Source organism: Scyliorhinus torazame, chromosome 27, assembly GCF_047496885.1.
Source record: "Scyliorhinus torazame isolate Kashiwa2021f chromosome 27, sScyTor2.1, whole genome shotgun sequence".
Classification (NCBI taxonomy): domain Eukaryota; kingdom Metazoa; phylum Chordata; class Chondrichthyes; order Carcharhiniformes; family Scyliorhinidae; genus Scyliorhinus; species Scyliorhinus torazame.
Genome location: NC_092733.1, coordinates 23,823,487 through 23,846,815, shown reverse-complemented (window position 1 = coordinate 23,846,815; position 23,329 = coordinate 23,823,487). Strand labels below are relative to the sequence as shown.

Here is a 23,329-nt window from a genome sequence, read left to right as displayed (position 1 = left end):
TCAGATCAGCATCCTAACCAGCACTGACACATAGGGACAGTTGGGTACCATTTAAATGATGCAGTGCAGCAACTCACCAAGTCTTCTTCAAATGCACCTTCCACACCTGTGACCTCTACCACATTGAAAGAGGAGGGCAGCATATGCAAGGGAACATCACTGCACCGTTGCATTAACAAGTTCCCTTCAAGCCACACACCATCCTAGGTTTTAACTTTTTCCACTGCTTTTTCCACTGTCAGTGGGTATAAATCCTGGATCTGCCTCCCAAACAGCAGAGTGGAATAACTACACCATATGGGCTGCAGTGGCTCACGATAACGGTTTACCACCACCTTAAAGGACTATTAGGGATGGGCAAAACAAGCTGGCCTTGCCAATAACACACAATCCCATGCATGAATAAAATACAATTACAAATAGAAAGTTTAAAGCCAATAGCTGGTTACATGAAGCTCTTTTCTTAATATCGAAGCACAGAGGGGGAAATTTGACAGTGGACTAAACGTCCATTTCAACCCCATAGTTATTACAATTGTACATTTGATCAAATTTGATAGAACCCAACAATACATTTAAGCTGTAATCAATTGCATAAATAGGAATCAGAACAAATATGCTCTTCCTGGTCTTGTATTTGTTCCTGGGCAGCTTTCCACAGTTCCAATCATGTGTCCCACCCATGACTACAATAGCCTCAGGCAGTTAGGGATAATGTTTTTGATACAATCTTAGAAAGGAAAAAGCAGGTTTATGGAAAATAATGCACGAGAACACAATGATTGGAATCAAAAGATGCTCACAGAAGAATAGATATGTCTTGGACTCCAAAATGTTAAGAACCGATCAAATAGAAATTGGGTTCGAAAGGAACGAGGGGGAAAGGAGACATGAGGATGTAAATGAAACAGAGCAGGGACAAGTGGCCAGGGACGTCGCTCATGGGGGTAAACAGCAATGCTCATTAGTTGAGCTGCATGGTCGCTTACCATGTCAGTTTGGGAGGCTGTGCAACCAAGAAAGTAGGGGAGTCTTGGTCATCATTCAGAGGTGTGGGACGTGTAGATACATGAAGCTACTTCCTCAGATCTAGAGTACACGTGCTTGCAAGTGAAGACAGCATTTCACATGAATATTCTAGCAGCCTGTGCTCGAATAGGGGCACAACATCGCATTTGTGAACTAACCAAAGTAATCAACAAGTGAAGGGAATTAGAAACATGAAGAAAACATGGAGTAACAAAAGGGGCAGTGTTATCAATAATTCAGCTGGCACAGAGAGCCACACTCAAATGGTTGATGAATGCCACCTCAATCCCAGATGCAATGGTCATTAGTGTAAGGGTATACATACATTTTAGGGAGGAAAAGTATTCAGGATTTTTGAGCCTCTTACCAAAATCAGCCAGATCGGAGAACACTCACATTGATGCATTAACAATACAATAAGAATATTGGCTGCTAATATACTGACCAGCCATTTCCAGTGATGAAAAATTCCCCAGAGTTTACAACAAGGAGTCAAATAAACTTGTAACACTGTCAGAACATTACTTCAGAGCTGTTTATTTTCTGCAAATTCACCTACCTACTATAGATATTAAAATGCAGATGTGGCAAATGCCAGGTGTAAAAATCAACCACAATCACTTTATTTATACACAGTGGCCTCAGGGGCAGTACCTGTTCTTGAAGCTCAGCTAGCCTCTGCGCCCGCTCTTCCTCAGAATCATCTGTGCTACTGTCACTGTCAGAAGAACTGTCACTGCTGCTGTCACTCGAGGATGAGGATGACACCTGGTTAGTCGGAGGTGGCACAGGAGGAGGAGATGGAACAACTGGTTCAACAGGCTCATCTGGCATTTTTGCAAAACGCATCTCAAACACATCCTGGGGAAAAACAAAACCCCCAAAATAAGAATCAAGCTTTTACCTTCTCGACATGTTTTTGTGTACAAGGACGCATTTAAGAATGCAGCTTTTTATTGCTGTGTATTGAAGAGTGACCAAGTGATTCAACACATTGGTAATAAGCCAGAACCATATACCACATAGCAAGTATACTGCTGCTTCAAACCTATTAGTTTCCACACAAGCGCCTGAGTTAAGATGACAAGTTCAAGCATTTCTTCACATAACCAAAAGCGAAACTGGACAGCAAGTTGAGCTTGGCCAGTCACTTCTCAGACAGGCTTGGTTATGATCAACACTGCCAGAAGTATTAGCAGAGTCACCTTCTGCTTCCTGTGGTTGGGCAGGTGTTCTGTGCCAAGTAACAAAACTTATTTGAAGCGTTTTATTAATGTGAGCCAACATGCAACTGTACCAGAATTCAATACGTTTATCAAACATTACAATCACAGGGATAAAGTAATAATCCTCTCTCTTCACACCCACTTCAAACAGAAGGCTGTGCAGCACTAAGTAGATGAAATGAAGATTGCAGTGAGCATACTGGCAAGTATTATCCCTTTTTCATTCTGGATTTAGTACCTACCGGTCTGTTTATAAAACTTGTTTTGAGGGGCAGCACGGTGGCGCAGTGGGTTAGCCCTGTTGCCTCACGGCGCCGAGGTCCCAGGTTCGATCCCGGCTCTGGGTCACTGTCCGTGTGGAGTTTGCACATTCCCCCAGTTTGCGTGGGTTTCACTCCCACAACCCAAAAGATGTGCAGGCTAGGTGGATTGGTTACGCTAAATTGCCCCTTAATTGGAAAAAATGAATTGGGTACTCTAAATTTATTTTAAAATTTAAAAACTAAACTCGTTTTGAATGGGGTTATGATGTCCAGCTTTTCCTAGCCTGACTATTTGGAAGATTTTTGAAAATCTAAAAGATGTGATTTTAATGCAGGGCGGATATTGGCTGAAATACTGTCTCTCACTCACTTGTGCAAGAATTAATCATGAAAGCTATAGTAAAAAGAAGCCATTCATTGCATTGTGCTTATTTCAGTGGTTGATCTTCAACCGGTCTTGTGGAGTCAGTTTTACAGCACAGAAAGAGGCCCTTCAGCCCATCATGTCTGTGCCGGCCAACAAACACCGATCTATTCGACATGTTTTAATCCCATTTCCCTTCAGCTTTTCCCTTGTAATTTTAAAATCTTCCTTTTCAGGTACACTTCACTTTACAGTCCCGCATTCCACATCACAATAACCGGAGTCAGAAAAATTCTCATTTCTTTCAGTCCTCACAATACCTCTTGCTCACTTGTTACCAATTAGCCACCCAGCAGAAATAAATCTTTCACTGTTTAGCCTTTCATAGCTTTAATAACCCATGTCCTCAACCGTCCCTTTTCAGTTAAGACATAATTCTCCATGACTTTTAATTCCCAGTTCCTTGGCAGTGCGTTACTAAATCATTACCCCCTTTTTACAGTTCTAATAGAACTTAACATGAACTTCCACAGACCCCAGACAAACGGCAGATAGTGATTCAACATAATTAACTTTTACACTTTTATTTACAATGTTTCAATGCGTGAAAATACATTTATTTGACACCTTTCATATTCGCAGGACCTCCCAAAGTGCTTCACAACCATGCCATTTTTTATTTTAAGAAGTGCAAACACCTAGACAGTGCAGGCAAAACCAGCAGTTTGTACAATGTAAGGCCCACTTACAGCAATAAGATACATTACTTAATCCGTGTTTGAATGGTGTTGGTGGAGGAGAAACTGTCGGTCAGGAACTCTGGTCCTCTTTGAATAGAAACATGAGATTTGTAATCCAAGTGGATAGACAAACCCTCCTATCACCCAAAAGGTGGCACCTCGGACACGCGGAAGTGCCAATCTGAATTAGGCACTCAAGTCTCTGGATTGCAGCAAGAGCATGATCCGCAGAGTCTAAACCGATACTTCAAAACCCAAAGTCATTTTTAAACTCGAGTGCGAACTCACTGCAAATAATAACCAGAGCAACCATCGTTCGACCAAACCACAAGTCATCTTTAAACAATTTACATTTCTAGAACAATCATGGTTAAAGCAGAAGGCTTTACATACAAAAATCAGCAAAATTCATTGCAATATGTCCCTTTCAGAGCCAGATACCAACCTGCAGTTTTCTTGCCATGGCCACCACCTCGTGATCAGGAGGATTGTATTTGTAACAATTGGAGAACATTAACCGAACATCTGCTGCAAATTCTTGAGCGTCACCATACTGTCTGTTGTCCATTTTTGACTAGAAGCACAACAGGAGGAATGTCAAAACTCATTGCTTACAATTCACAAATTCTTTTGAGAACCATTAAATATTTTTAATGTGCCTTATATTAATACTGATAGAACGAGAAAAACTAATGCCAATCAAAAGAGCTTCACAAAAAATTCTGATGGGGGCTTGGCATCGGCTGTAGAAATTATCTTAACGACACCAAAAGTATTAGAATCTGTGTTTCCAACAAGGATCTACAATTCCAGAGCAACATCATGGGTCAAAAATAGCCACAAGATCTGAGGTGAATCATTCAGAGACAACAGAACGCAAAAAAAAAAAAGCAGCTTGCCGCTGACTCAATATTCTTCTGAAAGCTTTTTAAAAAGCATTGCATTCCTCAGCTAAGAATATGGTTTTAATTTGAAATGTAAAACTGTACCTTTTTATGGAAATTAGTTTCACACAAACAGCAGGCGAAGAAATGCATAAATCAGGATTCTCTCAATACCCCAGTATCCCTCTCCTCGCATACCTAGAAGCATCCAAAAGGTATCTCCCCAAAGTTCATACGAAATGCATGTTCATCATTTATGTAAAACTCACACTTCAGTGAATCTATTTTACTGCTCCAGTGCTCTTCATAGTCCTCAACAGCATTTTGAAACACAGAACAAAGACTTTAGGTGCATGGTCCCTTCTTCTCTTTCTCTCTTCTCCCCCTCTTTGTCCTCTCTTTCCACCCCCCCCCCCCCCATCTCAACAAAATTCTACTTGACTCCATAAACTGCCACCTGGTGCCCCACCTCCTCCCAAATCAAAGAATTTACAATGCAGGAGGCCATTCGGCCCATAGAGTCCACACTGGCCCTTGGAAAGAGCACCCTACTTAAGCCCATGCGTCCACCCTATCCCCGTAACCCAACTAACCTTTTCAACACTAAGGGGCAATTTAGCATAGCCAATTAATCTAACTCTGTTCATGTTTGGACTGTGGGAGGAAACCAGAGCACCTGGAAGAAACCCGCAGATACAGGGAGAGAGTGCAAACTCCACACAGTCACCCAAAGCACAATGTTTTCTAATGACACCTACATAGACCCCAAAATGTTGATACATTTTTTTAAAAAATAACTTTAGTGTACCCAATTCATTTTTTCCAATTAAGGGGTAATTTAGAGTGACCAATCCACCTAGCCTGCACATCTTTGGGTTGTGGGGGTGAAACCCACGCAAACACGATGAGAATGTGCAAACCCCACACGGACAGTGACCCAGAGCCGGGATCGAACTTGGGACCTCGGCGCCGTGAGGCAGCAATGCTAACCACTGCACCACCGTGCTGTCCCCAAAATGTTAATAAAAGGACATTTCAGCTGACCCTAGGGGCGGACGGTGGCATAGTGGTTAGCACTGCTGCCTCGCAGCACCAGGGTCCCAGGTTCAATTCTGGCCTCGGGTGACTGTGTGTAGTTTGCACATTCTCCCAGTGTCTGCGTGGGTTTCCTCCGGGTGCTCCGGTTTCCTCCCACAGTCCAAAGATGTGCAGGTTAGATGGATTGGCCATGCTAAATTGCCATTTAAATGTCCAATGGTTAGGTTGGGTTACGGGGATGGGGTAGAGGCGTGGGCTTAAGTAGGGTGCTCTTTTCAAGGGCGGTGTTTACTCAATGAGCCGAATGGCCTCCTTCTGCACTGTAAATTCAAGGATTCTTTCAGCTATAATCAGATACATGAATGTAACATTAATTTTCAATTCATCTACATAGCAAAAACCTGACTGAGAACAGATAATATTTATGCATCTCCCAGTGCTACTTAGAGGTCCCCAGCTGACAAGTTGTAAACACTTGCCTATTCTATACCTGCTCGACCCTCTTTTCGATATCCCTTTCTTAGCTCCCAATTCCTGATGCTGGTTTACCTTTCCCTTCCTAAAAAGGTAGCACATGCTGCACTGCTTCATCACAAATAGAAAGGAAAGCAAGTCCAGTGTGAAGAAAGGTTTGCATTTTTAAAACATCACTCCAGACCTCAGGATAATGCAAATCACTGAACAACCAATTAAGGACTTGAAGTGGTAGTAAATGAGTCAGCTAATTTGCACAGAGCAAATTTAATGAGTGATGCAACAGCGGTCTATTTCCAGAAAGGAGAAATTCCCAGCTCAGGGATGGTGGACTTACCCCATTAAGAACCCACATTTAACCAAATATCTTGTTTGTATATGTGAATAATTGTTATTGGCGTGAACACTAAACTACTGAACTCACGGAGACACAAAGGGCTTGTGAAATAGTCATGATTAGCTAATAGGACCTCTAGAAAGCAATAGGTCTAAAAACAAAGTAAAGACAGACATCTTTTTATTTTGGGCTATGTTATCATTGGTCAAGATCGATTATACTTGGGATCGCTCAAAGCAACATTTAACCTATAAATCTCAAGCAAATAAATAATGTTAAAATATACAATTATGAAATAATTTAGGGATGGGTAGTTCTTTCCTAATTAAGCTGAGATGCACGAGCTGCAAAACTGGGACCTTGCAGAAAATTAGCATGTAAACACGACTCGATTTTGTAAGAAAATTACATCAATCCAGCTCGTATTTGAGCGGACTATATTTCAGAATTTATGGACAACCACTGCGGATCTCCAACCTGGCTTCCAATGCAAAGCCTAATGCAATCCAAAAAAAAAAAGCACAAGTCAACAAAAACACTGCAGCCTTTTTATTTCAACATCTGGTGCAGTGAGGGCTTGGACAGATTTACTCTCCCAGCTCCTCCCCTTGCTCATTTTTTTTTAAATTCCAGAATCACAAGTTCCCTCTTCTTATTAGATCTTTCACATCCGGAAGGTTTACAGTTTATGATGCAGCTTAAAACCCTCTCCCCCAAGTTTAATTACACTTCCGTACAATTCCTCCATCTGGGCTCACATCTGGTCTCAACGCCCATTGTACTTCAGTCATTTCTCCGTCCTCCATTATAGGTGAGGCTACTTGCACCACTTTCAAACTGCAACAGATCAGTGTGTTTTACAAAGAGGTGGCACAGGAGTAACAGGTCAAATGGCCTCTTCTGTCCTGTTTGATGTGAGAACATTTTCCAGACTTCACCACGGTCCAAGTAATTACTCCTGATATTAACCAGATTCCAAATTTAACCCTCTTTACTTTCTACAGTGAATTGAGTCCAGGTTTAGCACAGTGGGCTAAACAGCTGGCTTGTAAAGCAGAAGACCAGCAGCACGGTTCAATTGCCATACCAGCCTCCCTGAACAAGCGCCGGAATGTGGAGACTAGGGGCTTTTCACAGTAACTTCATTGAAGCTTATGTGACAATAAGCATTTATTATTATTTTAAATGAAACAGTGACAATATGCAAGAGATGTTATTAACTCAATGATTTTGAAGACCATTGTAATGTCTTCATTCTTCTGATCCCACACAAATATTTAAATGGCTCAACAAGTTTTGCCATTTTGATCACCACAAACGCAAGACCGAAGCACCTCACAAGGGAGGAGCATTGAAACCAGAGGCATCAGGAATAGGGTCAGAATAATAGTGGAGAGTCAGGAGAAGTTGAGCTAAAAGCAGTGAAGTGAGATCAAAGAAATAAAAGCATCACCAAGAAATATCCCAAAGGCTGCGCCGTCTTTGCAAAAGAGCTGTAAATTACAAGCGTAGGTTTTAAATTGGAGGTTTCTGGACTGCTCACCATGAAAGCAATCTTCAAAATCACCTCACTGGAAGTTGCCCAATATTGTAATGCTGCTGGATAAACCCATTTTCACACAGGCCCAGTAAGGAAATCATCCCATGTCATCAAGCTACAAGCTATGCTCACTATAAATATGCAATGCTCATGCCTTACAGTAGAGTATTAAGACTTGCAACCTACAATTCGGAGCAAAATGGCAGATTTTCTGTGGTGCTCAAGTTTGAAAATAAATTGAAGCAAATAATTTTAATTGCTGGGTAAGACCAGTTACATTTTCAATTACATGCACCTGGTTAATGTAAATACATGTTTCGATGTTCACTAATAACATACTTACAATGAGTTCTTCAAGTGTTCATGGCATTTTCTTAATCGTGACATTATCTGATAAAAGCAAACTGGGAGGACCTTATTACCCATCACGGATTCTTATCCAGAATGCATTGGAGAAAACAATCTACTATACTCAACGCATTTATGGATATACTGGGATTCTCTGCGACACAGGAGATACAGCTCAAATCATTTGACAGGATGAGAATCATCAAAAGGGCATGTATTAAAAGTAGAAAAGGAAGAATGAAAACAGAAGCAGAGAGATAAGAACTACGGAGGTACCCTTTTTGCTATGTTTGGCACTGTAGCTGTTGCAGAATTTACAACCTGCAATAGAACAGTGATGGCACAGATAATGTCACCATTCCACAATTAAATTATTCATAGATTTGAGTTTTATGATTACAAGATCAGTATCGCTTTTCAGCGGTCCCACTGGCCAAAAACCATGTGCATTTTAAATTGACGATAGTGACAGCTCCTCCAGCAATCTCATTGGCACATCACCTTTAAAACCTTAATAACGACAGCACGGTGGTGCAGTGGTTAGCCCTGCTGCCTCACGGCACCGAGGTCCCAGATTCGAACCCGGCTCTGGGTCACTGTCCGTGTGGAGTTTGCACATTCTCCCAGTGTTTGCACGGGTTATACCCCCCCACAACCCAAAGAAGTGCAGGCTAGGTGGATTGGCCATGCTAAATTGCCCCTTAATTGGAAAAATGAATTGGGTACTCTAAATTCATTTTATTTTTTTTAAATTAAAAAACCTTAATAACAATAATAATCTTTATTGTCACAGGTAGGCTTATATTAACACTGCAATGGAGTTAGTGAAAAGCCCTAGTCGCCAAACTCCGGCACCTGTTCGGGTACAGGGAGAGAGATTTCAGAATGTCCAATTCACCTAACAAGTACGTCTTTCAGGACTTGAGGGGAAACCGGACCGGCACCCAGAGGAAACCCATGCAGAGAACGTGCAGACTCTGCACAGACAGTGACCCAAGCCAGGAATCAAACCTGGGACCCAGGAGTGGTGAAGCAACAGTGCTACCCACTGTAGCTGTGCCACCAAGTGAACCTTCCAAACAATCTCAAATGACCACTATCATTCACATTCTATTCCTGTAGCTTTGCAACAATCACTTCACCCTATCTGATTTTTCTGTTTGAGGGAGTTCGAGACCAATGCCAGTAAAAGGCAGGTCATGTGGGTCAAGGTATCAGATTTCATTTTACACAATAATGGCTAATTTCTCTCAATTAAGTAGCCGTTTGTGATAATGCAGCCTATTGGTTTTGTTCAATGATTAACCCGCATGAATAATGCCATGGGAACAAATCACATCACTGATCCATAGTCACAACATCCCCATCAGCCGCATGTTTGGGTGATCCGAATACTTGAAAATGCTTGTCAGAATTTCTCCAAGACCATAATTCTGCAGCACACAAAACGGCTAATGGGTTAACAAGAGACACAAATCTGTAATTAACTAGGAAATCCAGGGATAAATGCTCAAGCTGTGACAAGGATATGTAACTGGGAGTAACTGAAGAGGAGCACAGGGAATTAGTAACACTTACCTTCAGATCTATTCAAAACCTTTGAGCTACTGAAAATTTACAATTTCAAAAGCTGTGTCACAGAAATAGAAGAGTCTAAAAACTAATTTATTTAGTTTTAGTCACGTAGTTGAAGGGATATTTGCTCTGAGCATCGAAATGCATGCCAATGTAATACTCTCATTGGCAAGTTTGTTGTTCTTGCAAGGGAAAATTCCTGATGAAATTGCTCCCTGGGACCTTGGTAAAACTTCCACACATTAAAAATAGAATTGGACTTAGTCAGTCAACCTGAATGTCTTTTAATTATTGCATCCTGTAATTCCATGTGCCCATGTGGCCCTCAGAAACATCAGTAAAATTAATGTAATTTGACTTTTTCCAGGTGGCATAATTCATTAATCATTTGGTTGTACATAACTTGGAGCATTGCTGAAAAATATTTTTAAAATTGTCGAAGTCATTTGTGTTACACTCATCAGGACCTCGACAAGAATACAAATTTAAACTGCACGAGAAGAGTGCGCTGATTGGCAAGTGGCCTCATATTGGTAGACATTTTGCTATGGAGAATGCACCAGTTGATGGTGACCGACAGTTAACTGCCAAGCTTTGTTTGAAACCTAAACAATGCTTAGCGGTTAGTTGTGAGTCACCATCAATTGGTGCATTTTCCATGGCAATGCCTCTGCCAAAAGTCCACATCCCAACCAATCAACACTTTTTGCATACAGCACGTTTGTTGATTGTCCTTGCATGGTATTCTTGCGAATCTCCTGAGTGCAAGATGAACGGCTTCGACAAAAAAATGGCTTTGTTTCAGCAATAAATCAGTGGCTGAACTTTGTTCCCAACCTCACTACTTAGAATACTGCACTTGCTGGGGAAATAAAGTGAATATTTCCCCAAGAATTTATGCCTTGTGATATAATCTCCAGTGCTTCATAGGCATTAAAATATACGCGCGGAAATTAGTTAGAATCATAGAATCTCTTCAACACCGAGGTAGGCCATTCGGTCCATCGAATCAGCACCAACCTTCCGAAAGAGCACTATCAAGATGCACTACCCCATCCCAGCCTATCCCCGTAACCTTAACCGCACATCCTTGGACACTAGGGGGCAATTTAGCATGACCAATCCACCTAACCTGCACATCTTTGGATTGTGGGAGGAGACCAGAGCACTGGGAGGAGACATAGTAAGATTGTGCAAATCCAGGGAGTCACCCAGGGTCAGAATTGAACCCGGGTCCCTGGCGCAGTGCTAACCACTTTGCCGCCCAAGATGGTCTCTGGCATGGAGGCAGTGGGCTAAATTTACTCGTGCCTTATTGACTTTAGTTCTACTGTCATCTGTATTACTGAGAGAAATCTGCAATAACTAGTTTTATGGAAGAAATTAAGGGATTCTGAACAGAGGATTTGTTGGCACCTATTTTACATTGTGATGTATTACGGATGTTTACAGGAACAGACCCAGAAATAATTTCCTATGATCACAAATAACATTATTCAGAATTAATTCTGGAGGTATATATTAGGCATTGCATAGAATCTAACAATGCAAATGGGACCACTTGTTCTTTGAAAGAGCCATCAACTTAGCCATTCCACAATTCTTTCCCTGCTACCATCGCAATTTATTCACCTTCCCGGTATTTATTTCAATTCCTTTTGGAAGTTAGTGAATCTGCTTCTAGCACTCTTACAGAAAATGCACTCCAGCTCATAATTTATTGCGTAAAAATATTTATCAAACCTCTAGATCATTTGCAAATTACCGTAAATTTATGTTCACTGGTTACCGAGCATTCTGCTACCTGTGCTTTTTATTTTAAGTCTCATTAATTATTCTGCTATCCTCAAGAGATTCCAAATCCCCAGGCTTCTGTGTTCCTGCAGTCATTGATCATTGAATTTATATTGCCTCTCCTTTTACTTCCTTCCAAAATGCATCACTCCACAGCTTAAATTTCCCCCGACATGTATCTGTCAATTTCACCAGTTTACGTCCTCCTGAAATCTGCCATCTTCCTCAGTTTACTACTTTTGAGAGCTTTGCGTCATCTGTAAACTGTAAAATTGTGCCCTGATTACACAAGTCCAGGTATCAATATATATCAAAAATAGGGATCGTGATACTGACACCTGGAAACACCAATGTATACCTCCCTCCGATCTAAAAAAAACACAACCTTTCACCATCACCTCAATGTTCCTCGAGAACATCGTGTCACTGTACCGATAATCAAAGGCGCAGTAAAAATAAATTCAATCAGTGGAGAATAAATTAAACTGATGCCATCTGCTCAAGAAAGCCTTGCACTGGAACGTAAGTGCAACCCAAATGCACTTTGACAGAGTTGACACCAAAGGGAAATTTGAATTAGACTCAAGATACGAGTCTGTTGGCAATTTAATGCTTCATAGCCTCAAACAACCTATGTAAAAGAATGCCCAAGCTCTTTGATAAGGCAGAGGAAGTACACTACAATCAACAAATTGTAAATAACATGCTGCATTGATCCAACTACTGCAAGCTTGCTACAGATTTGCACAAGTCGGAATTTCCAAACTAAATCTAATGGGTAGTAGTGGGATTTAACTACAGTTGTATTTCTTGGTTTCGACCACAAAAGGGTTCACTTAATAGTTGATTTGTAACATTCAGAACTTCGGATTCATGTATTTTTCATCCGAAATGCCTGCTATTTCTAAAGGGAGGGCAGGTGCCGAGAGTTAATAGTCAACATTTATTTGGAATCAGGGTCAAGGCTAGACTGAGGTCATCATTCTGGGATCGTCATTTGCAAGCACACATGAATACAGTGTCAGATGCAGCTCGGCATTAAACCTCAGCAAGACAATATCACACTATATTTTTCTGTGTTGCAAACCAGGCTGATTACAAAGTGACCAGTCATAATTAACGTTGCGAGTTGAAATAGAATCCACACAGCAGTCGTCCGTTCAGTATTCGCTTTATAACCACTCATATGGAATTGGAAGGAAATTCCTGCTTTTGGCAAAGAAACTGAGGATGGGAAACCAAAAGTAAAACGCACTCGTGGCTCACCAATGTTTGTGGACAAACTTTGAAATACAAATTTAAATATCCACCATGAGTTGAACTTTGGGTGAAGATTTAGGAGTGCTTTGTAAGGCACTTTATGCAATGCATGAAAATTGCAACTTAATTTAATTATTTTCCTGATTACTTGTGTCTATATCAAAGAGAGATTGTAAGCAGGGTGAATAGGGCTTCTTTGGTTATCTTTCCTATTAATAATGGAACTCTTGGCTACAGTGATTACCATATATTTTGTCGCCTTTTGGGTTTTCAATTCTTATTCTCTTCAATTTTACTAAGATCAGATTACAATTATACAAATAAAATTTTCTTGCATATATAAAGCTTTGTTCTCTGATATAAAACATTAAGAAAACAATTCTGAGCATTACTTTAATAACCTGAACAGGACCTGCAGACCAGTGAAGGTCAACTCCAAAATGCAGCAGGAATTCAAAACCCTTCGATCCAATTTAGTGTTTGTACAGACTACATACACGCGCTTTAGGAACCAGTGTATTGTAAGATACATCAAGGCATCATCCAGTGCGATTTAAAATGGCTTTGCTTGGGACTGTGCCTGTATAATGTCTCGAGGCGTGCATTATAAAATGTCACTCATGGTATTTCTCTTAAGTACTTTGTTAAGGAGCCAGCAAGATACAGCAGACTTCAAATGGATCAACACAGGACAGATTCAATGGTGCTTCACATCCAAGCTCTAAAGTTACAGCTACAAGAGACTGTAAGGTATTGGCTTACTTTAATAGTACTGAGATCCATGGGGTGTTTAATAATGTCGTGATAATCGTGCAGTCCCAAGGCTTCTACATCCACAGGTTTATAGAATGGCCAGGCATAGGCTGCGTGCTTCTTGGCGAACATTTCCTTAAGAATGCCAGTGCAGTACTTCAACTGTTCCGAAACTTTTCCACTGCCAACCACAACCCCACCACCTCCACCTCCACCGCCACTAACTACAACCCCACCACCTCCACCCACACTCTTCTCCAGATTTTGCTGCTGGGAGTCTGGCATTTCTTTTTTAGCCGGTTTTGGAGGTCTGCCGCTTCGAGATGGGATCTTTGCGGGTTTGGGTTCAGTCATTAATGGAGAAGACTCTCGACTCTTCACTGCAACATTGGTTGTTGGAGTTGTTGTATCAGCTTTCCTTTTTACACCCTTTTTATGCTTGGAGAGAGAAAGAGGGAGAGAAAAGAGTGCATATTAAGTCCCAAGCATGTCATCCAACTAGGCAGTATTAACTGAACAGTATATAATGTGAAATAGACAGGGCGAGAATTTAACTTGGTATATCCTTGTGACTGTGTGGAGTTTGCATTTTCTCCCCGTGTCTGCTTGGGCTTCCTCCGGGTGCTCAGATTTCCTCCCACGGTCCAAAGATGTGCAGGTTAGGTGGGTTGGCCATGTTAAATTGCCCCCTTAGTGTCCAAAAGGTTAGGTGGAGTTACTGGGGGATGGGGTGGAGGTGTGGACTTGGGTAGGGTGCTCTTTCCAAGAGCCGGTGCAGGCAAGATGGGCAAAATGGCCTCCTTCTGCACTGTAAATTCTATGATTCTATGACTGATGGAAGCATACATTCTAATTCAAAATGTTCCTCTTTTCCTCCAAAATTGAAAGCCCAACTTCTAACTGCTTCGCAGAGAGAAAGGCCAACTCAAGTCAATTTTTGGTCGGAGTTAAAAGCACAACCCAGGCAAAAGCAGATGCCAACCATAACTATTCCTGGTGGCATCCACCCGTAGACATGATTTGTCTTAAAAGCCCACAATTTATCATCAATTGTTTCAAACGCTGCATTGATCGGCCAGATACAGAAAAAGGAATTTGAAACACAACGAGAATTCAATGCTCTGGGAAGATTGCTCAGAATTAATTAACAATACACTCTTGGCTTAACCAAGCACTTTGTCCTCAATTCATTTTTGGTGTTCCCATTTTCATCAGACCTCTCACTCAAACCAATATCCGATCAGGAGCACAAATGATTAGTCTTCCAGTGGGGGTAATCGGAAATACTACTAGAAAAAAACCTCGGCAAAGTTCTCAAATGAGCAGCTGATCCATTACTCAAGAAATACTCGAGTACACATTTTAAGAAGCGTTGGGTCTTGCCTGTGGATATTTGGCAACGGCTACGCTGACTTCTCTACAGGTTGGGACCCAGGAGATTAAAGCCTGAAACATGGGAATAAAACTAGAGGAAAAGCTACTGAAAGATTATGTACCTTTGAAGGCTGTGATGCTGTTGTCATCACTGTTGTTGGCGTGAGGGTCGGCATTGGGGGAGCCGATGTATGTGGCGACACGGTCGTTGTGGGTGGCTGGACAATCAAGTCAGGAGTTGCAGGAGGAAATGACAGCGGCGCGGGTGCTGGCACCGATACAGAAGGAAGCTGCGGCTGTGGTGGCGGTGGCTGAGATGCCTGAGGTGTCCGCTGGGGTGGTGGTGGTGGTGGTGGTGGTGGCGGCGGCGGCGGCGGCGGCAGCTGCTGCGTCTGTGGTGGTGCCAATGGTGGCACAGGTGTCTGCGTGACAGTCTGTACAGTTGACATGTTGGGTTTAGACTGAACTAAATGAAAACAAAATGACAATGTATATTAAATATTTAAACTGATGGATGTCCAACTCCAACAATAGAAATACGCAACTGCAGATCAACTATTCACATCTATTGTGCACCCTTAACTGTACAATACATAGCAGTAAGTTAGTATTTAGGAGGAAAACCACTGACTCTATCCTTTTAAGAATTGGGCATGGGGGTCATGTGATGCAAAGACAGTAGCAGCTTTGATTCAGTGGGCTCTATAATCCGTCCATTTATCGCACTCGCACAGCTTGTGCTCAACTAATCCTGGAGTGAGAACTCCATGTTATGTACCTGGAAGATTTCTGGTCGAGCGCCAGTGACAAAAAGCTGAGAAATATTGAGGAAATAATTGACAAAGAAGTGCAGTCAGAAGTGACTGGGGTGGAGCCAACTCCTCAGCATGATGTCTCAATGAGCGAACAGGCTCTTGATCCAGCACTCTCTAAGGCATTACAACTGATGACTGTTAATATTAAGGTCATTGATGAGAAAAAATATCAGTGCTCAAACTGTAGAACTGCAGAATATAGGTAAACGGCTTGACAAAGCAGAGCAGAGAATCCGTACTGTCAAAAATGCAACTTCCTCTGCAGAGGCCTGCTTACAATCCTCGGAAAAGCAGCTGCATGGTATGTCAGAATTCCTTGATGGGAGGAGAAGTACGGGCTCCCCCCGGGGAACACCTTCAGGTACTTACAGGTAAGGGCGTTTGCCAGACGGCAGGTGGTGGAATTCCCGCGGCTACTGCCATACACACAGTACAGGACAGGGTGCTCTCGTGGGGGTGGGTGGGGGTGGGGGAAGATCTCGGAAACTTACCAGGCGATGCAGGAGGAGGAGGAGGCCACGGTGGTGGAGTTGAAAGGTAAGTGGGAGGAGGAGTTGGGAGAGGAGATCGAAGAGGGGACGTGGGCAGATGCCCTAGGGAGGGTGAATTCTTCCTCTTCGTGCGCGAGGCTCAGCCTCATACAGTTTAAGGTGCTGCACAGGGCACACATGACCGGGACAAGGATGAGTCGGTTCTTTGGGGGTGAGGACAGGTGTGTTAGGTGCTCAGGGAGCCCAGCAAATCACACCCATATGTTCTGGGCATGCCCAGCACTGGAGGAATTTTGGAAGGGCGTAGCGAGGGCGGTGTCGAGGGTGGTAGGATCCAGGGTCAGACCGGGCTGGGGGCTCGCAATATTTGGGGTGGCAGAGGAGCCGGGAGTGCAGGAGGCGAAAGAGGCCGGAATTCTGGCCTTTGCGTCCCTGGTAGCCCGGCGAAGGATTCTCCTTCAGTGGAAAGATGCGAGGCCCCCAAGCGTGGAATCCTGGATCAGCGATATGGCAGGGTTCATTAAATTGGAGAGGGTGAAATTCGCCTTGAGAGGGTCGGTACAAGGGTTCTTTAGGCGGTGGCAACCGTTCTTAGACTTTCTGGCAGAACGATAAGACATTGGTCAATGGCAGCAGCAGCTCGGGGGGGGGGGGGGTGGGTTTAAACTTTATTTTTGTTTATGTTATTTACACTGGAGGGTCTGTATACACCTGTTGTGTTAAGTCGGGGTGTTAATGTTAATTTATTATTTATGTACAGGGGGGGGGGGGGGGGGGGGGGGGTTGCTTTTTTTGATTGTGTTTTGTACTTAACCCTGTTGGGTTCTTTTTTCTTTCTCATTTTGTTATTGATATTTTATGAAAACCTTTAATAAAAATTATTTTATTAAAAAAAAAGAATTCCTTGATGACCTGGAAAATCGAGGCCAGAAGAAGAATGCCAGGATTGTCGGGTTTGCAAGAAGCTGAGGATAAGATCCCAGTTAAATTTGAGAGAGCTGGCTACCATGTCTTAATTTTGAATTGAAAGGTGGGCACAGTAAATTAGAAAAGTCACATTGTATCCTGGCTGAGGCCTCGGGACAATCAAAGACCTTGGCCCGTAATTGTCCATTTTCATAATTTCAAGGATCATCAACGAGTATTGGAGGCAGCTAGACACAATAGGGCCTTGCAGTATGAAGGAGCAATGGTCCCCTTTTTATGACCATTTTCGGCAGCGAAACATCGAGAACCATGGAGTTTAGTGAAGTCAGAAAAAGACGCCTAAAGGCCATTGGAGTGCAATATGCCCTACTTATCGGGAGGGTGACATCCATTAACTCTATAAAAATGTTCGACAATCCGGCTAAAGCTTTGGGTTTTGTGATCTACACGGAAGACAATAATTTGAAGTAACAGGCTGCAGTTTTCTATCATCCGGATTCTATCCCTTGTCTTCCTGATTCTGTGTTGCTATTTTTCATTAGGGATGATTTAGCAATTGAGCACTACAATGAGTTTTTATCCTCAAAAATGGCAGGGTCGTCAATCTGTCTTTAATGAAAATTATTCCTCAGCGTACTCCTTCTAGTTAAGGGATACGCTGTGTTGATTGCATGACACTAGGACTGTGAGAAGAATACCCCACCTTTATTTGCACGGTACACCTAAAATGGAGATATATGTTTTACGCTCTCCTTTCTCTGATCATGATGAAAACGAGCAGTGCCACAGCTAGAAGGTAGGTGTGTGGATTAAGTCTCAATAGGAAGGGGAGAAATTTGTTTTGGTGCACGTTAGTGTGGCCAATTGACCGACCCTACACTTTTTTGGGTTGTGGGGGTGAGACCCATGCAGACACGGGGAGAATGTGCAAACTCCACACGGACAGTGACCAGGAGCCGGGATTGAACCCGGGTACTCGGCGCCATGAGGCAGCAGTGCTAACCACTGCGCCACCATACCGCACATGGACTTAACTTACCACCTTAAAGCCATGGACAGACAGACTGCCCATAACTAGGGATCTTCCCAACACAACAGACAATCGACATGCAATGATACGGGGTACTTCGATGTTTGGAGAACACTGCATCCCAAAAATGAAGAATTTACCTTCTTCACGCTCCCCACCAACTTAAAACTAGAATCGATTACATTTTCATGCCCAAAATAATATTACATTCAGTGGCCTCCTTTCTCTCCAGGTAGTATTGTAGCCTCCGATCATGCCCTGATCTTCTTGGAATTTTAATTCAGGGGGACAGAACAAGAACAGTGTGTCAGGCTGGCAGTTTAAACAGTAGTTTGAGACAGGCAAGAATCTGCAGCTGGTTACTAGTGGTTTATCAAAGAGGCTCTTTACAACAAGTATATTAGAGTACGCTAACTATATTTCAAAGTGGATTTTGACCAGAGATGGCTTTTGAGTGGCGATAAAGAATTGCTATATTGTTAAGCATTGCTTAACTGGTAACTGAAAGCTAGTGTATTTATGGTGTTAGTAATACTGTGTTGTAATAAAGTTTGTTTCAATGTACCATCCTATTTGTGCATGTAATCACTCCTGGAGCAAAGTAACTTTTTCACAGTGTCTTATGAAATTAAAATTAAACATTGGGGTCTCTGCCCAGAATCCTAGCAACTGTTGGGGCCTGTTCCGGGATTGTAATATATAGGGCTGTTTCTTCCATGCGAGATTCCAAGGGTGATAGGATGATTAAGACAGAGGATATTAATGGGCCATTTAAAAGCTTCTATGCTGATCCATATAGAACAGGTCAGTCAGGGATGGACATATGGAGTCTTGATCCATATGGAGATGGACATTGGCTCTTCCTTTGAACTGCCAACAATTTCTGAGGACTTGGACCTTAAATGCTCCCATTTCTATTTGCCTTGAGGGATCTTCAATCAGGTACGGTTCCGGGGCCGAATTGTTTTGGGAGTGACTTTTAGAAGGAAATTAAAGACTTGCCAATAGCTCCTCTGATTGGTTTGGATAATCATTCATCCAAAGCAGGCCTGCGGCCTCAGTCTCTTAGAGATGCGAATATCTCCTTAATTTTGAAGGCAGGCAAGAACATTGAGTAATGTGCATCCTTTGGCACATTGTGAATCTAGAATTGATATTGTCGTCTAAAATAACAGTGTTGCGTCTGGAGAAAATATTCCGTCTGATCATCTGGGGTGATCCGACCGAGTTCATAAAAGCCCAGAATTCATGGCTTCCAAAAGCAGGGGATACCGCGCTTACTGATCTCATTAGATGCATAGAAAGCTTTTGACTGGGTGGAGTGGAATTATTTAGTCTACACGCTGCAGAACTTTGGACTAGGAAGGGAATTTAAGTGGATACAAGTGCTTTATAAAAATCCTCCAGCAGCAAGTTTTACTAATAGTTAAAGATCTGATCATTTGAGTCTTTACTGAGGGACGAGGGAGATTTTTCCCTTATCCCCATTATTATTGACTTTTTAAAAATAAATTCAGAGTACACAATTTTTTTTCAATTCATGGGCAATTTAGATTGGCCAATCCACCTATCCTGCACATCTTTGAGTTGTGGGAGCGAAACCCACGCAAACACGGGGAGAATGTGCAAACTCCACATGGACAGTGACCCAGAGCCAGGATCGAACCTGGGACCTCGGCACTGTGAGGCGGCAGTGCTAACTACTACGCCACCATGCTGCCACACACCCCATTATTATTTACAATAGCTATTGGACCCCGAGCAGAGGCAATTAGACAGAATCTTTCGGTGTTTGGATTGTCTAGTGGAGGGAAACAACACAAGGTCACGTTATATACTCACAGATTTGAGCCAGGGAGGTGGGGTGGAAATTTTCAGAAATGGGAGGAGAAGGGGATTAAGACGCTAAAAGATTTGTTTCTTAGGGGGTCGGTTTGCAGGACTGAAGGAGTTGGAAGCGAAGTATGGGCCGGGGGTGGGGGTGCTTAGATACATGCAGGTTCGAGATTTTGCCAGAAAGGAGATACAGAGCTTCCCGGTGGAAGCGGCCTCCACATTGCTGCAGGAGGTGCTGACAACAGGGGTACTGGAGAAGGGGGTAGTGTCAGCGGTTTACAGAGCTACTTTGGAAGAGGAGAAGGCACCACTGGAAGGGATCAAGGCAGAGTGGGAGGAAGAGTTGGGAGAGGTTATGGAGGAGGGGTTCTGGTGTGAGGTGCTCCGGAGAGTAAATGCCTCCACCTCGTGCACGAGGTTGGGGCTGATACAGTTGAAGGTGGTATACAGAGCACATCTCACGAGGGCGAGGATGAGCCGATTCTTTGAAGGAGTAGATGATGTGTAGGGAGCCCCACTAATCACGTTCATATGTTTTGGTCCTGTCCAAAGCTAGAGGATTACTGGAAGGAGGTTTTTAGGGTAATTTCCAAGGTGGTGCACGTGAAACTGGATCCGGGTCCCCGGGAGGCCATATTCGGGGTGTTGGACCAGCCAGTGTTGGAAACGGGCGCGGAGGCAGATATCATAGACTTCGCATCGTTGATCGCCCGAAGGCGGATCCTGATGGGATGGAGAGCAGCCTCTCCACCCTGTGGCCTGGCGTGGCGGGGGGACCTGTTGGAATTCTTGACTCTTGAGAAGGTTAAGTTTGAACTGAGGGGATGGATGGGGGGTGTTCTACAATTCATGGGCATTACTCATTATTCACTTTCAAGAACTGGATAACATCGAACATTAGTTGGGGAGGATGGGTGGGAGAGTTGGGGGGAGGGGGGCTGTGTGTATGAAGGGTGACTATGGGTGATCCCTGATTCCTTTTTGTCATTTGTTTATGTAAACATGTGGGCTAATGTTTGGGGGTTTGGTGGGAGGATGGGATTGTTGTTATTGATATGGGGATTGACATATTTGTTGCTGATTATTGTTTATTGTTGGTGAGTGTAAATTTGGAAGAAAATGTGAAAAAGGAGAATTAAATTTTTTTATTTTTTTATTTTTTTTTTTAAAAGATCACGCTATATGCGGACGTGTTGTCATTCACGTCCAAGCTGGACGTCTCCGATGCTGCTATTATTGATATAGTGGGTAGGTTTGGATACTTCTCAGGCTACAAAGTTAACCTTGCGAAATCCGAGGCTATGCCTTGGAGAAGGTTATGATAGAGGCCTCACTACCCCAGCTCCTTTCCCCTTCAGAGGGTCCCCCGGGGCATTTACTTATTTGGGTATTTCCCCCCCTTATTCGCGTCTATAAAGTTGGACTGACACAGTCCTTATTGATATCGTGGCTGAGTAGGATAGCATTGATTAAGATGAATGTGTTGCCTAGGTTTTCATATATTTGACCAATTTTGCTTTCTGCTAAGATCCCAACAGGAAACTAATGGGCTGTACAGCTCATTTGCATGGGGGAAAAAAAGGGACCTAGTTTAAAAATGGCAAAATCATGTTTTCCTAGTTCAAAGGGAGGGCCGGGGTGCCGAATATCAATTAGCCTCACATCTCAGATTTATGCAAGGGACCACGCCTCCATTTGGCTTGATATTGAAGCTAGCCAGTCTGAATATTCCTTACAAACGTTTTTTTTTTTTGGTTTGGCTTTTTCGGGATTTCGTGCCGTGGGAGAAACCAATAATCATCACCAGTCCAGAACATGGAGGATGGTCTTCGAGTTGGATGGTAGATTTAATTTAGCTTCCGCTCTTCACCATTCACATTAGCCCAGATTTCCCACCAGGTTTTATAGACCATGATTTTGATATCTGGAATTTATTAGGCTCGGGGACATGTTATGGGGTGCTTCCTTGTTATTTTCTGAGCAACTGTGTCAACAGTCAACGCTCCTCCTTTAGTTATCTACAACTCAAGAGATTTTGCTACACTGAAGATTTGGGGACAGTGGAGACGGCATAGGGGAAAGACTGGAGCATTGGGGGGGTCCCCGATAAGAAACAACCATAGGTTTGCCCCGGGGGGGAATGGATGGGGGATATGGAATGTGGCAAAGAGCAGGAATAACGCAACTGAAAGATCTGTTTGTGGATGGGAAGTTCGCGAGTCTGGGAGCGCTGACCGAGAAATATGGGTTGCCCCAAGGGAATGCATTCAGGTATATGCAACTGAGGGCTTTTGCGAGGCAACAGGTGAGGGAATTCCCGCAGTTCCCGACACAAGAGGTGCAGGACAGAGTGATCTCAAAGACATGGGTGGGGGATGGTAAGGTGTCAGATATATATAGGGAAATGAGGGACGAAGGGGAGACTATGGTAGATGAACTAAAAGGGAAATGGGAAGAAGAGCTGGGGGAGGAGATCGAGGAGGGGCTGTGGGCAGATGCCCTAAGCAGGGTAAACTCATCGTCGTGTGCCAGGCTAAGCCTGATTCAGTTTAAGGTATTACACAGGGCGCATATGACTGGAGCACGGCTCAGTAAATTTTTTGGGGTGGAGGATAGGTGTGCGAGGTGCTCGAGAAGCCCAGCGAATCATACCCATATGTTTTGGTCATGCCCGGCACTACAGGGGTTTTGGATGGGGGTGACAAAGGTGCTTTCAAAAGTAGTGGGGGTCCGGGTCGAACCAAGCTGGGGGTTGGCTATATTTGGGGTTGCACAAGAGCCGGGAGTACAGGAGGCGAGAGAGGCCGATGTTTTGGCATTTGCGTCCCTAGCAGCCCGGCGCAGGATATTGCTAATGTGGAAAAAACCAAGCCCCCGGGGGTGGAGACCTGGATAAATGACATGGCAGGGTTTATAAAGCTAGAGCGGATTAAGTTCGTTCTAAGGGGGTCGGCTCAAGGGTTCACCAGGCGGTGGCAACCGTTCGTCGAATACCTCGCAGAAAGATAGATGGAATGGAAAAAAGAAGGCAGCAGCAGCAGCAGCAGCCCAGGATCGGGGGGGGGGGGGGGGGGAAAGAGGAAGAACCAGAAGGACTCTCAGGGTTGTTAATATATACTGTATAATATGTATAGGTCGTTGCGACAGATAATTATATATTGGACTGTTAAATTATATTTTTGGAGAGTGTTACTTGTGATAAGGCAGTTGCCAATTAGGGTTAGTTTTCAT

At 43.3% G+C, this 23,329-nt stretch overlaps 1 protein-coding gene across 5 annotated transcripts in view; it reads right to left on the bottom strand.

Moving 5' to 3' along the window:
* Window positions 1–23,329, bottom strand: part of brd4 (bromodomain containing 4) — a 240,009-nt gene that overhangs the window by 68,765 nt on the left and 147,915 nt on the right. For all 5 annotated transcript variants that reach the window (XM_072491151.1, XM_072491152.1, XM_072491148.1 and 2 more), the window contains exons 5-8: window positions 15,122–15,465; window positions 13,635–14,063; window positions 4,068–4,196; window positions 1,684–1,890 (exon numbers count right to left, since the gene is read on the bottom strand). In XM_072491151.1, the coding sequence (XP_072347252.1) occupies window positions 1,684–1,890; window positions 4,068–4,196; window positions 13,635–14,063; window positions 15,122–15,465 (1,109 nt within the window). The remainder of the gene's footprint in view (window positions 1–1,683; window positions 1,891–4,067; window positions 4,197–13,634; window positions 14,064–15,121; window positions 15,466–23,329) is intronic.